We start from the raw sequence: 12,618 nt of genomic DNA, 5'->3' as shown, positions 1-12,618 counted from the left end.
GCGAAACAGGGAGGACAATAAACAAAAATTTACCAATTTATAACCGGCTTGACTTGAAATTTAGTCTTATGTTCTGGACGAAAGTAAAATTTGACATGTATCCTCCATACAAGTATGGGAAGAGTTCTACAATCTTTACAACCGGACATTGCCTGAGCAAACATCAAGAGCGCCTACAAGCACGGCAAGCTGACCTGACCTACCTTTGACCGTTATAAGGATCCCGAACCAAGAGAGGCATATGAGATGGTGTAGGACCAACAGACGATTTGCATCAGATAAACTACTAAACCCTTGCGTATATTCATAAGGGCGCTATTCCTTGACATTTTTGAAGTGTTCATCCTCATCTTCTTCCTCATAATCATCGCTGTCGTACTGTAAAAGGCTACCGAAGTCCCTGGATTGTGCCTTGAGCCTCTCCTGGATCCTCTCCTTGATGGCGGTTCCCTGAGGGAAGTTTTGGAAACAAGTGTGAGCACTGGATTCTTATCAATAGCAGACTGGTAAGGGTCTAAGGGTAACTGACCATTGAGTGGCAACCTTCCTCAAACTTCTCTAGGAAACCAGCAACCCAGCGATCTGCATTTTCCACCCACTCTTCCTGGAGTTTTGCAACTGTGCTCCACTGCAAATGAATAGTTGGATTCAGAAGGCTAAGGGTGTTGGCAAAGTAATAATCAACTAAATAGCAGCTTCACGTATAAGATGGAAGCGTATGCACCAAGTTCACAAAGGGTGAGAGATTTAACAAACTTTGAGACTCAATATGTTGAACATTAGAATCCAATAATTGCATAAATAATTATGATGGTGAATACAAGTACCTTCTCTCCCACTTTTTCTTGGTGTTGCTTTACTTTGTCACGCAGATTTTTCAATCCCATGTTAACTCTCAGTCGTTTTTCCTGGTAAGACATAAGAGTCAGATGGCCAAGCCCATAAAACAATACTACAACATTAATAAAAAACAGTTAAATTTACTGCAAGGTGGATATTGAGATATGGCGTGGGGTTTGTATCACATGCCTTCACATAGCTGACACCAAGATCCTTTCTAGTGTAGCCCCTGGCCAGATTCCGCATAACATACTCATTATAATCTTTAACAATCCGCATTATAATATCCGACGTTGATATTCCATCAGTGCGCTGGGTCTCCTTAAACTTACCAAGTTTTTTTACCTGATAAAACACATTATTATTAGTTACACCAAAACACAGACAAAAAAATATGAACTAATACGGTTAAGAGAATTCTAATTGATATAATACACAAACTGCTCAATTTGGAACTTAGACTCACATGTTCATAAACATCTTTACCAGCTCCACTAGCATCAGCATACCTGTGTAGGTTCAAATAGGAAAAATAGGATACAGATTAACTAAATAGACTGACATTTCAGACCCAGCATTGGGTAAAACCAAAGGCTTTGAATGTAAAGATAACCAAATGTATCATCACAGGCATTTCCTTGGAAATATTTACTGCATTACGGAAACATCAAAGTCATTTTCAGAACGATGCTTACGGCAGAGAATCATGAGCAACAAAATCAATGTTATGCTTATCCAAGAATTCTTCTGACACCACCCATGGAGCATCAGGAATGACTTCGTCAACCCACCTGGATATGTTGAAAAATATATGAGATACAGTATTGCACTAATTAATTATGATATTAGAGCATGAGAAAGATGGTTACTTGCAATGACGAAGTGACTCATAGCGCTCATCCTCAGTCATTACAGTTCTTCCTTTGTATTTGTGCGTCAACTCATCATTGCAGCATCCGACAAGTAGATATGTGTTTGGAAACCTGCAGATTTGAAAGCACTCACTCAGTCTCCTTGTATTACAATAGTTTTAGACTTTCAGTAACGGCAATTTTAATAGTGCTTAAGCACAGATGTTAGCAAGCTTAATAGCAGATGCACTTGATTTACTGAATACACACACAAAAAAGGTTATACGTGTATCATTGGATACACGGAATAGTGTCATTATGGAGTACTCTAGCCTTTAAAGATCTAAACAAAGCTTCGTACTTAAGAAATCAACAATGGCTGCAGGGTTCCTTACGAAAGATATCACAGAAAAGTCAGATTCTTCAACTATACAGTAAGCCGAATGGACTTGTTTCTTTGTCTCCCTGCATGCCAGAAGTACCTAAAGTTGTGTTATGTGGATAAATTTGAGGAAAACATTGAATATCCCTAAAAGCTAACATAAATGTGATAGCTATTTTTCCAGATACATGTCTTCTAGCGGAGGAGCTACTTATAGATACAAACTCTGAAGGGACCACTGTGGTAGGTAACTAGGTATAGCTATATAGGGAATCCATAATTCATCAGAAATCACAGATTGATTTAGACAGACTGGCAAGTTTCCGTAGAAAAGACTCATTTCACTACAGCATGCATGTGTACGACTGATATCTAAAGAATAAAAACCTGGTACCAACTTCCATCCCGTTGCCTATGTCAACAATTTGGAAGATTCTCAGCAGTTGGCACTACACAACAACGCATGGTGATTCATATCTACGACTCAGAGAATCATAGCCCCAATCGTCTAACAAAAAGAGTTCAACTACAAGCAGTATGTGGCAACATAACAGTGCAAAGTAGCTGTCCAGGCTAAAAGGAAATGCGTGGCCAAAGGGCCTCTAGCTGAATTGGTTAGAGGAACCCGGCGGCACTCCTCAGGTCCTGGGTTCGACTCCCCGTGGGAGCGAAATTCAGGCTGAGGTTAAAAAAATCCCCTCGCTGGCCCCGGTGCCAATGCACTGGTGTGGACGGCCCAGGTCGGCCCAGGTCGGGAGGACCCTTACATGGCCCAGGCAGGGTTCCCCATGGGCTACGGCCCCCAGTGTCAGGGCGGGGCCAGGGTTCGGGGATTTTCTCGGTCGGGGAAGCCGAGGCTTCTTCTTGAAAGTCAATACCGGTGGGGCGGTCTTTCCCCACCCGGCCGAGTTTTTAAAAGGAAATGCGTGAATGAATCCAAACAGGACTGCACTATTAAGGAGGTGACCTGACATAGGCACTTTAAACACTAAACGATCCATTAATGGTAACATGGAGAAGAGCCATACATAGAAATCTCACATTCATGACAAAGTAGCTGAAATTTTCACCAAACGACCCATCCAATTGCCAAAAAAAAACACACCTACTGCAATATTGTCGCACATCAAACAACCCAATAATCCACACTAACACTAACGCAGTTTATAATCTATTCACAGCAATACTTTTACAAAATGATAACCACGCGTGATAATATAACCAAGAGAGCCCTCAGTCTATTCAAAAAATGCTAATCGCGTGAGACGATTTCAAAAACTCCCACAGAGAGGGGGAGGGGGGGGGGGTCTCTTCTCTCAGCCAATCTTGCACGGAACCACCTAAATCAAGCGCGATCCGCACCTGCTCGCAGCAAGTGCCGCTACAGCAGAAACAATTGCACGACACGCACGCGACGGCGCCCGAACCCAACACACCAGCACGAGGCGCAGATCGAAGCAGTTTGATTCAGTCGGAGGCAGACCCAAGCGGAGAGGAGGAGGAGGCAAGAGGGAAGGGTGGTAGTCTCACAGCTTCTTGGCCTGCTCGAGCGACTTGGCGTGGCCGAAGTGGAAGAGGTCGTAGATGCCGTCGGCGTAGACCCGGATCGGGCGGTCCGTGGGCACCTGCCCCTCGCCGGCGCCATTGGGGGCGGCGCGGTCGACCTCGGCGACGTCCCCCTCGGCCTCCTTCCAGTCCTCCTCCTCCTCCTGCGAGGACTCCGGCCTCGCCTGCGCCGCCTCGGCCTTCGCGTCGCCGGCCATGTGAGGAGGGGAGGAGGAGGAGGAGGAGGTGGAGGTGGAGGTGGAGGTGGAGGCGGTCGAGAAGCTTCGGCCTTCGAGAAGGGAAAGGGGGGCCGAGCGCGTCGAAGAGGGAGACGGGTAGACGTGTACATGTAGGTTTCGGGCTCGATCGGCTGCGTCACTGTCTGGTGGGCCTCGACGTGACGCTGTGGACCCAGATGTGACCCGTTGGGCCCAGGTGATGCCCGTGTCCTTTGCAAAGGTGCTGAAACGCCGTTCGTGCCTGCACGAGATGAGATCAGGGTGAGGACATCATACACAGCACAAAGACTAACCAACCAACATTTTGCTATAAAATACCCCCCAAAAATTTTTTTATAAAAAACAACCATCATTTCTAAAAATACCTTTTTTTAAAAAAAAAGACTTCTGAAAAATAATGGAGTCGGGGAGGACATCATACAAGGCTTTTTTTCTATCCAACCTTGTGAATAATTTTTATCAAGCTTGTATCCAATGAAGTCCATGGATCACAGATCATTCAAGAACGAATTGGTCATCAATCATAAAATATGTGAATCTTAAAGGTAAGTCGGTTTGATAGTGGTAGCGCACATGATGTTTGTATTTTTCGAAATAAGTTCAGATTACTCCCTTTAAGTATTCTCAAAATGTGACAAAAAAACAGCCCCCGCGTCATCCCCGCTCGGGCGACTCGGGCGGCGACCCAACACCGCGCCGCCGCCAACCCCGTCCTCTTCTCCCGTTCCCTCGCCGCCGCCGGAAGGGCAGCCGGAAGCCCGCGCGGGCCTCTAGGACGGCGGCGGCGGGGCATCTCGCCCTGTTCCGGCCGCGCGCAGCTGTTCCGGGGCGGGGGAACTTGCGGGCTGGCCTTGGCGTACCCCGTCGGCCATAGTGATGGCGGTGGCTCCAGGTGACGGATCCGGTGACCTGGTGGCCGGATCCGGCATTCCCGTGGCCGGATCTACGCGGCGAGGTGGCGGCAGGCCGGAGGGGGTCCGAGGAGGTCGCGGGCACGAGGATGTGTCGGGGGATGGAGGCGAGGTGACGCTGGGGCGGCCCTGCGGCGCGCCTGCGCGAGGTGCTGGGCACGACGGCCATGGCGGTGTGGCCACGCGGGGGCTTGCCCCCAGCAGTTCATGCCGGGAGGCCGTGGAGGCGCCAGGAGAAGGACCGACGATGCGGCGGCGGTTGCCTAGCGGGCAGGCCAGTGCGGGAGCTGTGCGCCACTGCTTCGGCTTCTTCAGCATCACTTCTTCGGCTCGCGGCGAGCGCAACGGAGGTGGAGGGGCGCGGCATGGCGTGTGGAGGCGCGGTGGCGGCGTCATCCCGGCTGGGCTGCCGTGGCTGTGGTCCGGGAGTGCCGAGCTGTGTACGTGCAGAGGGGGCTTGGGTGATCCGGGCGTAAGCCCTTGCCGGCATTCTTGCCGGTGGACACGACGGCGGCGTCCTAGGACGTCGTTTCCCTGCTGGGGTCGTCATGACCCTGCTGCATAGGTTTCTCTGGGTGAAAACCCTGTCCAGTCCTTGGACGAGCGACGGCGGCGCATTTGGCGTCGTACCCTCCCTGGAGGCGTCGTCTCAAGAGAACCGACTCAGCTTTGGCTTTGCTGGTCCTTTGGTCATGGATGGCAAGTCCGCCGCGTGGCAAGCTTGATGGGTGTTGCCAAGCCCACCTGGAGACGTTCGTGGTTATGGTAGCGGCCGGAGGTTGTCGTATTGTTGTCGGTTGTGGCTGCTTGCAGCGGACTGCGGCGGCTGGCATTGCTTGGCAACGGTCAGTGCGGCGTGGGACTGCGTCGGACGACGGCGCTTGCGACATCGATATCATGGGACGACTTGGCTTGCAACGGGCCGTGGCGGGTTGCTCAGCTTGGCTGGGCTATCCGGTGCAGTACATCGTCGAAAGATGGTGCAAGTAACTTCTTTGGTTTGCTCTCATGACAGCGGAGGTTTTGTGCGCGTGTGAAGCAAGGTGGTGGGTCGACCTGTGGCGGTGGCTCGGCTAAGTTGGGGATCTAGGGAAGCGGGGCAACTTTGCTCTTCATCCTGACGGCGACTTTGGAAACGGATCCGTGACAACGAGTATTGAGGCGGGTGTGGCGAGCCCCCCCCCCCCCCCCCCGCATGTGGTGTTCCTTCGAGGCGACGAGAGCGTGATGGAGTCCAACGGCGGATGTAGCGAGGCCCCCGTGCGTTGTGTTATCGTGGTGGCGACTGCGAGGTAGCCTGCGAGATGTCCGGATTCGGTGGTCTCACTCTGTCAGGTGGAGTGTGGTGTTGCAGCGGCATTACGGCGGAGGATCCCGCATGGTGGTGGCCTTCTCGGTGTGGTGCAGTCTGCTTCTTTCGGTTTCCTGTCGACGCAAGGTCACGCTACAGGTTTTGGCGATTTGTGGGCGTTATTGTTGGTGGGTGGCGCGTCCGACGTGGAGTGTGTGTGTGTGTGAGGTCTGTGTCTGAGTTGAGTCTGACTGAGCAGAGTTGAGTTGTCTTTGTGGAGATATGTTGAGCGGTTTGCGTCGATGTCCCAATCCGACCAACCTGAGTGGTTTGAGTTGAGTCCTTTACGGCGTGTGTTGATGTCCCAATCCAACCTGCCGGTGTGTGTGTTTTTCTTTTGTCCCCTGGTTATATCCTCCCAGGGATATAATTTTGTATTTTTTCTCCTATATTAATAGAAACACACTCGTCGAGTGTTGTTCGTTCAATAAAAAAGTATTCTCAAAGTCCGGATAATCCTCTAAAACTATTTTTAGTTCAATTTAACTCTTAAACTATATCATTTGATCCAATTTATCCCTTAATAAGATTTATTTTTTATTTACCTATATAAGTTTTGAGTTAAAATTTTGCAGGATGATAAGGGACATCATAAATTTTTTTAGAAAAATATGTTAAGAAAATTTTCATCATCATTTTATAGGGCATGATATTTAATAATAAATTAACTCTTATGATACAAAATTATAGAAAAAAATAATGATGAAAAGTTATAATATATTTTTTAACATACATTGTGATGCCTACTAAAGTTATTGGCAACAAATTTGCTAGATTAATATAAAAGTAGAAAATGGTTAATGATTTGATATTCAAGAGACTACTTGCTTAATATGGAAAACATATGTACTACCTCCGTTCCAAATTATAGTTTGTTTGACTTTTTTGACTTCAACTTTGACCACTCGTCTTATTAAAAAAAATTGCACAAATATCATCAAATTTAAGTCATTTTTGAAGAACTTCTATTAATAAAGCAAGCCACAACAAAAGAAGTGATATTTTGCACAAATTTTTAAATAAGACGAGTGGTCAAACTTGAGATTAAAAAAGTCAAACGAACTATAATTTGGAACGGAGGGAGTAGTATATAATTGTATATAAAAAGAGTACAAATAAGTATTCTTCTTATAGGGGAAGCCTCGGTTCGAAAAAAAATAAGTATTCTTAAGAAAACTTACTATACAGGCACATACATTATATACTAGCCTGGTAGCTTCCGTGGTCCAAATGCATCATGCAAGCAAAGAAAGGTCCCACGGTATCCCTTCAGGTGCGCCACTTCTCTTCATGTGTGCTAGGCGTATGTTGTCACTCCGTTAAGAAAAATATGTTTTTTCAATTTTTAAAACTTCGTTACACCTTTTTTTTCTTAAAAACCAATGGTTTCAGTGAGAATTAGGAGTGCGATAAGATCTGGTGATTATTTCTGAATTACTAGACGTTAAACCCATTTCTTAAGACATATAATTATGTTTTTAGTTTTTTAGAGGGGAAAATAGATAGCTCTTTTTTAAATTAAAAGAAAAAAGATTCTGGCTCTAGTTTTACAGATGGTAAGGCCCATGTGTGAAGTGGGCTTAAGCTAATCGGGCAGGGAGGATGGAAATGGGCCAGATATCCATTTAATGGGCCTTCTTCGAGACTTCTTTGACGAAAAAACTAAACGCAGCACAAAAACTGCCTGTTCACCAATTTGACCAGAAAATCAAGACCAACACAGACTTAGTTCACATGCAAAATCAACTAAATTGCCTACCTTTAAACCACCATCAGCCACAAACTCCACTTCCCATGAAAAACCCGAAAGCTAAGAGGTGAATCATTGATGAAGAAACACCATCAGTCGATACTATTCATGTAGTACTTCCATGGTGACACAAAATAGAATCAAAAACAAAAAAAAATCTGGTTACCAGCATGTGGTTTCAACATTCCACAACCACGCATCAGTCAGGGACTTCAGAGGCAAAGAACACCTCGAAATAGGAGGATCACTAACTCTGCTAGCAGCAGGGCTTCAGGCCCGTTAATTCCTACAATAAATCCAAGAAGATAGAAGCACACTCGTGTGATGCATTGGACTATACTATGTGAAAATAAGTTTTTTTTTCTTTACATTGAGAATAGAGAAAATTCATGCAAGTTCTTATTAGAAATTTTGGTGGTTTAAAATGAACAAGGAAACTTTCTAAAATATTGGTGAGATTACTCCAGCCATGCCACTTCTGGACCTTCTTCTAGTTCCCAGCCTAGTCAATGAATGGGGTCAGTACTCAGCAGCCCTTTTGTGATTCCTCCCTCAAAGAAAAAAAAACAAAGTCATTCTGGTTTGCGATTCGCTGTATGTACAGTCTTTGCTCATATCTACCGTTACGTCACTTCGACCACTGATATTACAGTTCACTGTCAAATTACAAACTTGTGCTGGGCCATTGAATGCAGGCCCGTATCCAGACATGTGCGGGCAGTGCGACCGCACAGGCCCCCAATTCGAAGGGCCCCCAAAATATTAGGTATACATCAGATATAGTCATGTAAAGACTTTAATTTAGTTGATTGTTTGACCCAATTTGTGGCAAAACATGGCCCAAATTGCTCCTAAAAGATAAATCGTCGTAGACATATCACTTGTCACTTCCTTTTACATGGGTGTTGCTCAGGGTCACGTGTGTGATCTCGAGTGGACCTATCACAGGATCCCAACCTTTCCAAGATTCCGTCTTTTGGACTTAAAATCGGTCTAATAAACCAGACCCCTCAATGCTTTGTTGTAAGAACAAACTTTTTTTTCGGAATTTTTTTTGTTGCTCAAACAATAAAAATTGTTCTAGCAACAAAAAAAATTGTTTCGGAACAAAAAAAACAGTTATTGGGCCTTCTGTGATGATTTAGCTGGCAGTCACACGTGTGACTTGTAACATTTGTGCTTTCACACAGCACATCGTGCTTGCCGGCTGCTATCGCTTGGTATTCATGATCCTGCACTAGGCCATTAGGGCCCCAGTCCATTGTTTCGCACAGAGCCTCCGAATTTGCTGGTTCGGCCCTGATTGAATGGGGTGAGCTTTTTTAGTTTGGACCTGAAGCTGCCATTTTGACCTGTTTAACTGCATGGAAAGAGTCCAAGAAAGAGATGGGTTTATCGTGCTTTGTCCGACAGAAAATGTAGGTCTATTTACCTTTGTCTAAAGCTGTAAATCGTACTAACTTGACTATTGATATCTAAAATTTATATGAATTTGTAATATAATATTGGCATTACCAGATTCCTTATTCTCTTTCCTTTCAATAATATAATTTAATAGTCATTTCCTGTCAAAGTAGTGTGATTCCCTCTTTGATCACAGATAAAGGTCTATCCATGTTTGTTAATTCTAAGTTAAACTTTTAAACTTTGATCATTAATATCTTAAAGTTGTACATATATTGACTGCCCAAGATATAATTATTATAAAAGTAGGTTCCATTATAAGTCCAGTAATACCTTGAACTTTTTTTTTATATTGCAACACAAAATCTCGAACCCAACGTACATAACGTTCAAATTAAAATCACATGTATCTAGCCTATGTTCCAACAAGAAGGATTCAAGGAAGTCACTAGTCACTACACGCCGGCTGACGGGTGACGGGCCACCCTTCTCTCTCGTGTCTCATCATCAGGCATCGCAATCTAGCTCGTACACGCACACGTGTTCCCGTGGCTTTCGTTTCGGCAGTTGACACGCCAGACTCCTCCGTCCACAAGCAAAGCCGCGACGACTGATGGCAACCCCGGCGATCAGGCCGGCCGGCCGGCGAGTGGCAGGTACGATGAACCCTAATCTAATCGTACATGTCACCAACGATCTTTGCTGCTAGTATAATCGTGCCCCCGTGGGAACGCTTTGACTTGCCACCGTGATCAGCTCCATGATGACACACTAGACACTTTCTATAAGAAAAGGCCAAACAGTTTTCTTTTTGAACAAAGAAACAAAAAAAAGGATGGGGGCAGTGGCCTCCGATCCCAAATCCTTTCTTCTCTTTGTTAAGGGGAAGCCAAGAGCTTTACAAAGATTGAAAGATAACAAATTGTTACAAAGACACGCGTACTTTTGTCCTCTTCACTGTGCGTTGCGTAATCCAGGATTCGGAGCCGTAGATTAAGGGATATCTGTTTGGATAGGCTAAAGTTGAGTGTTAAATTTTAGTACTTATTAGCACTCATATTTTTGCTGAAATTTCTAAATCTTGATTAAAGTTTAGCCGAACCCGTTAGAACTCCTGTTTGGATGGGTCGGTGCTAAACTTTGGCACTTTAGAGTATTATTAACACTTGGATCCAAACATCCAAACACCCGTTTTTAAGATCAAAGCCCGGCAGTCGTTGACATTGGCGTCGACCGTGGGACATGGACCGTCGGCCGTCGCTCCCCCCCCCCCACGTGGGTCCCCCGTCTCCGCCCGCCCTCCCGCCAGTCAAAATATCGGATTGCGCATGTCCTGCTGCTAGCATAATTTTTAGCCGTAGCAAATCCGTACTTTAATTAGCTTGTGTATGTACATGTATTCTGGCAGTCGCAGTGTCCAAAGGGCTAGATAGTGCCTGGCTAGCCTGATCAGGTAATTAGCTTTTTGCGTATATATCTAGATACATAGCAAAGTTATATAGTATATTAGAGTTGTCGAAACAATCTAAAATTTGGAACGAAGAGAGTACTCCATCTCTCCAACCCAAAGTTTGAGCATTTTCAGCTTTGTTTGTCCAAGTCAAACCATCTTCAGTTTCGACAAAGCTTCTAAAAACAAGTTACAGTACAACACTTATTTGATCATCAGGATGCAGTCAATTAGCGGCGGGACTTCATAATTGGTGATCAGTACAAGCATGTAGCAGCCATCCCGGACTTTGCTTCCGAGCCAAGGCAATAATCTAATCTCTCTCTCTAGAAAGATTCCTCGCTATCAAGTATCAGCTGCGCTACTACACACCGAAAGCGCACGCGCGCCCAACTTTTTACTGCCAACCATATTTACATGATGCCTCTTTTCTCTGCACTTCGTTTCACATCTAAAGCACCTAGCTAGCTTGACTTCTTCTAAAGCAGCAAAGCTACTACTAGTGGAGTAGTAGTACTAATTACTGTGTGCTAAACTGCTAATTAAGCAAACCTTAATTGGCCTCTGATCACACGGCAAGGCCAACAAAAACAAAACGAAATAATGCTTGAGCATCAGCGACAAGCAAGAACAAACATCATCGGTCAGCTCGTGATCGACGACGACCATGCACGCCGTGATCACAAATCAAACTAATGGCTTCTTGATCTCCCTGGATCTGATCAAGTGACCTTGGTTCTATTATTGTTGTTGTTACCTTGTTGATCGAGCTCTGGTTGGCGGTAGGTGGCAGATCGATCAGCCGAAGTTGTAGCCATTGCTGTTGCTAGTGGTGGAGGACGGGCGGGTGGGCATCATCTGCGCCGCCTGGATGCTCTGGAGCAGCAGCCGATCCTCCGCCGACGACTCGAACCCGTGCAGGAACGGCGGCATGTCCCCGCCGCCGCCGCCGTAGCCGACGTCGGCGGCGTACTGCTGCTGCGGCCTGAAGAGCTGGCCCTGCAGCGACGCGTGCCGGTGGTGGTGCTGCTGCTGCTGCAACGCCGCCGCCGCCAGGTGGTCGAACGACATGACGGCCGACGTCGGCGACGGGCGCACAAGCGCGGCGCCACCGCCGTAGTCCCCGCCGCCGGCGCCGAAGCTGATCACGGGCCCGCCGGCGCCGCCGGCGGGGCCGTAGGGGCCGGGCGGGATGCCGGTGAACTGCTGCACCATGGCGCGGAAGTTGGAGGTGTCCGTGTTGAGCAGCGTGACCGGCGCGCGGCGGGACGCGCGGGACCGCCGCCGCGCGGGCTTCGCGACGCGCCCGCCCTCGACCCCCGGCTGCGCCCGGGTCGGGCTGCCGCCGGACGTCGGGCTCGACGCCGTCACCACGGCCGCCTCCGTCCCCGCCGCCGGCGCGCCGTTCCCGCCGCCGTAGAGCCCGGCCCAGTGGGCCATGTTCGCGCCCGTGTCACCCATGGCGGCGCGCTCGCTAGCTAGCTACTACAGTAGCAGTAGAGTATTCGATAGAGTTCCTGGCCAGGACGGGGAGGGCGGCTACTTATAGCTGCCGCGGCGACCGAGTCAAACGGAGCGATCAGGAAGGTCGCCGCCCATCGGATGCGCGACGGACGGCAGGGATGCGTGCAACGTCGCCCTTGCGGTCTTCCGGAAGGTGGGTGGTCGCGCGCGGAGGGCTGGCTCCTTCCGGGAAGCGTCGGGCCGCGGGGTGCGGGCGGGGGAGGTAGCCGTGGGGCCCGCCGCGGACCGGTCGCTGGCGTGGGCCAGCCGCCACGCCGGTGAGGTAGCTGCGGCGAGGGAATTTGGTTAATTTGGGAGAGGCGACGTGCGGCGCGGCGCGGCGCCGGCCTGCCGGGGCGGACGACGACGCCGTCGCTCGCCGGCCGCCGGCC

The 12,618-nt window shown here is 48.0% G+C and overlaps 2 protein-coding genes across 2 annotated transcripts; both read right to left on the bottom strand.

The window, feature by feature from the left end:
* Positions 1 to 18: 18 nt before the first annotated feature.
* Positions 19 to 3,933, bottom strand: LOC120666790 (choline-phosphate cytidylyltransferase 1-like). The gene is made up of 8 exons (XM_039946764.1): positions 3,604 to 3,933; positions 1,710 to 1,823; positions 1,536 to 1,631; positions 1,307 to 1,349; positions 1,030 to 1,185; positions 828 to 908; positions 530 to 628; positions 19 to 450 (listed from the first exon to the last, which is right to left on the bottom strand). The coding sequence occupies exons 1-8, from the start codon at positions 3,834 to 3,836 to the stop codon at positions 316 to 318; spliced, it is 957 nt and encodes a 318-aa protein (XP_039802698.1). The 5' UTR covers positions 3,837 to 3,933; the 3' UTR covers positions 19 to 315.
* A 6,980-nt stretch (positions 3,934 to 10,913) lies between these two features.
* LOC120666446 (VQ motif-containing protein 22-like) lies at positions 10,914 to 12,243 on the bottom strand. Its single transcript, XM_039946318.1, has one exon. The coding sequence runs from the start codon at positions 12,182 to 12,184 to the stop codon at positions 11,522 to 11,524; it is 663 nt and encodes a 220-aa protein (XP_039802252.1). The 5' UTR covers positions 12,185 to 12,243; the 3' UTR covers positions 10,914 to 11,521.
* Positions 12,244 to 12,618: the final 375 nt, after the last annotated feature.

Source organism: Panicum virgatum, chromosome 1K (assembly GCF_016808335.1).
Source record: "Panicum virgatum strain AP13 chromosome 1K, P.virgatum_v5, whole genome shotgun sequence".
Lineage (NCBI taxonomy): Eukaryota > Viridiplantae > Streptophyta > Magnoliopsida > Poales > Poaceae > Panicum > Panicum virgatum.
Note: the sequence above shows the minus strand (reverse complement) of the source record. Positions and strands in the feature narration are given on the sequence as shown.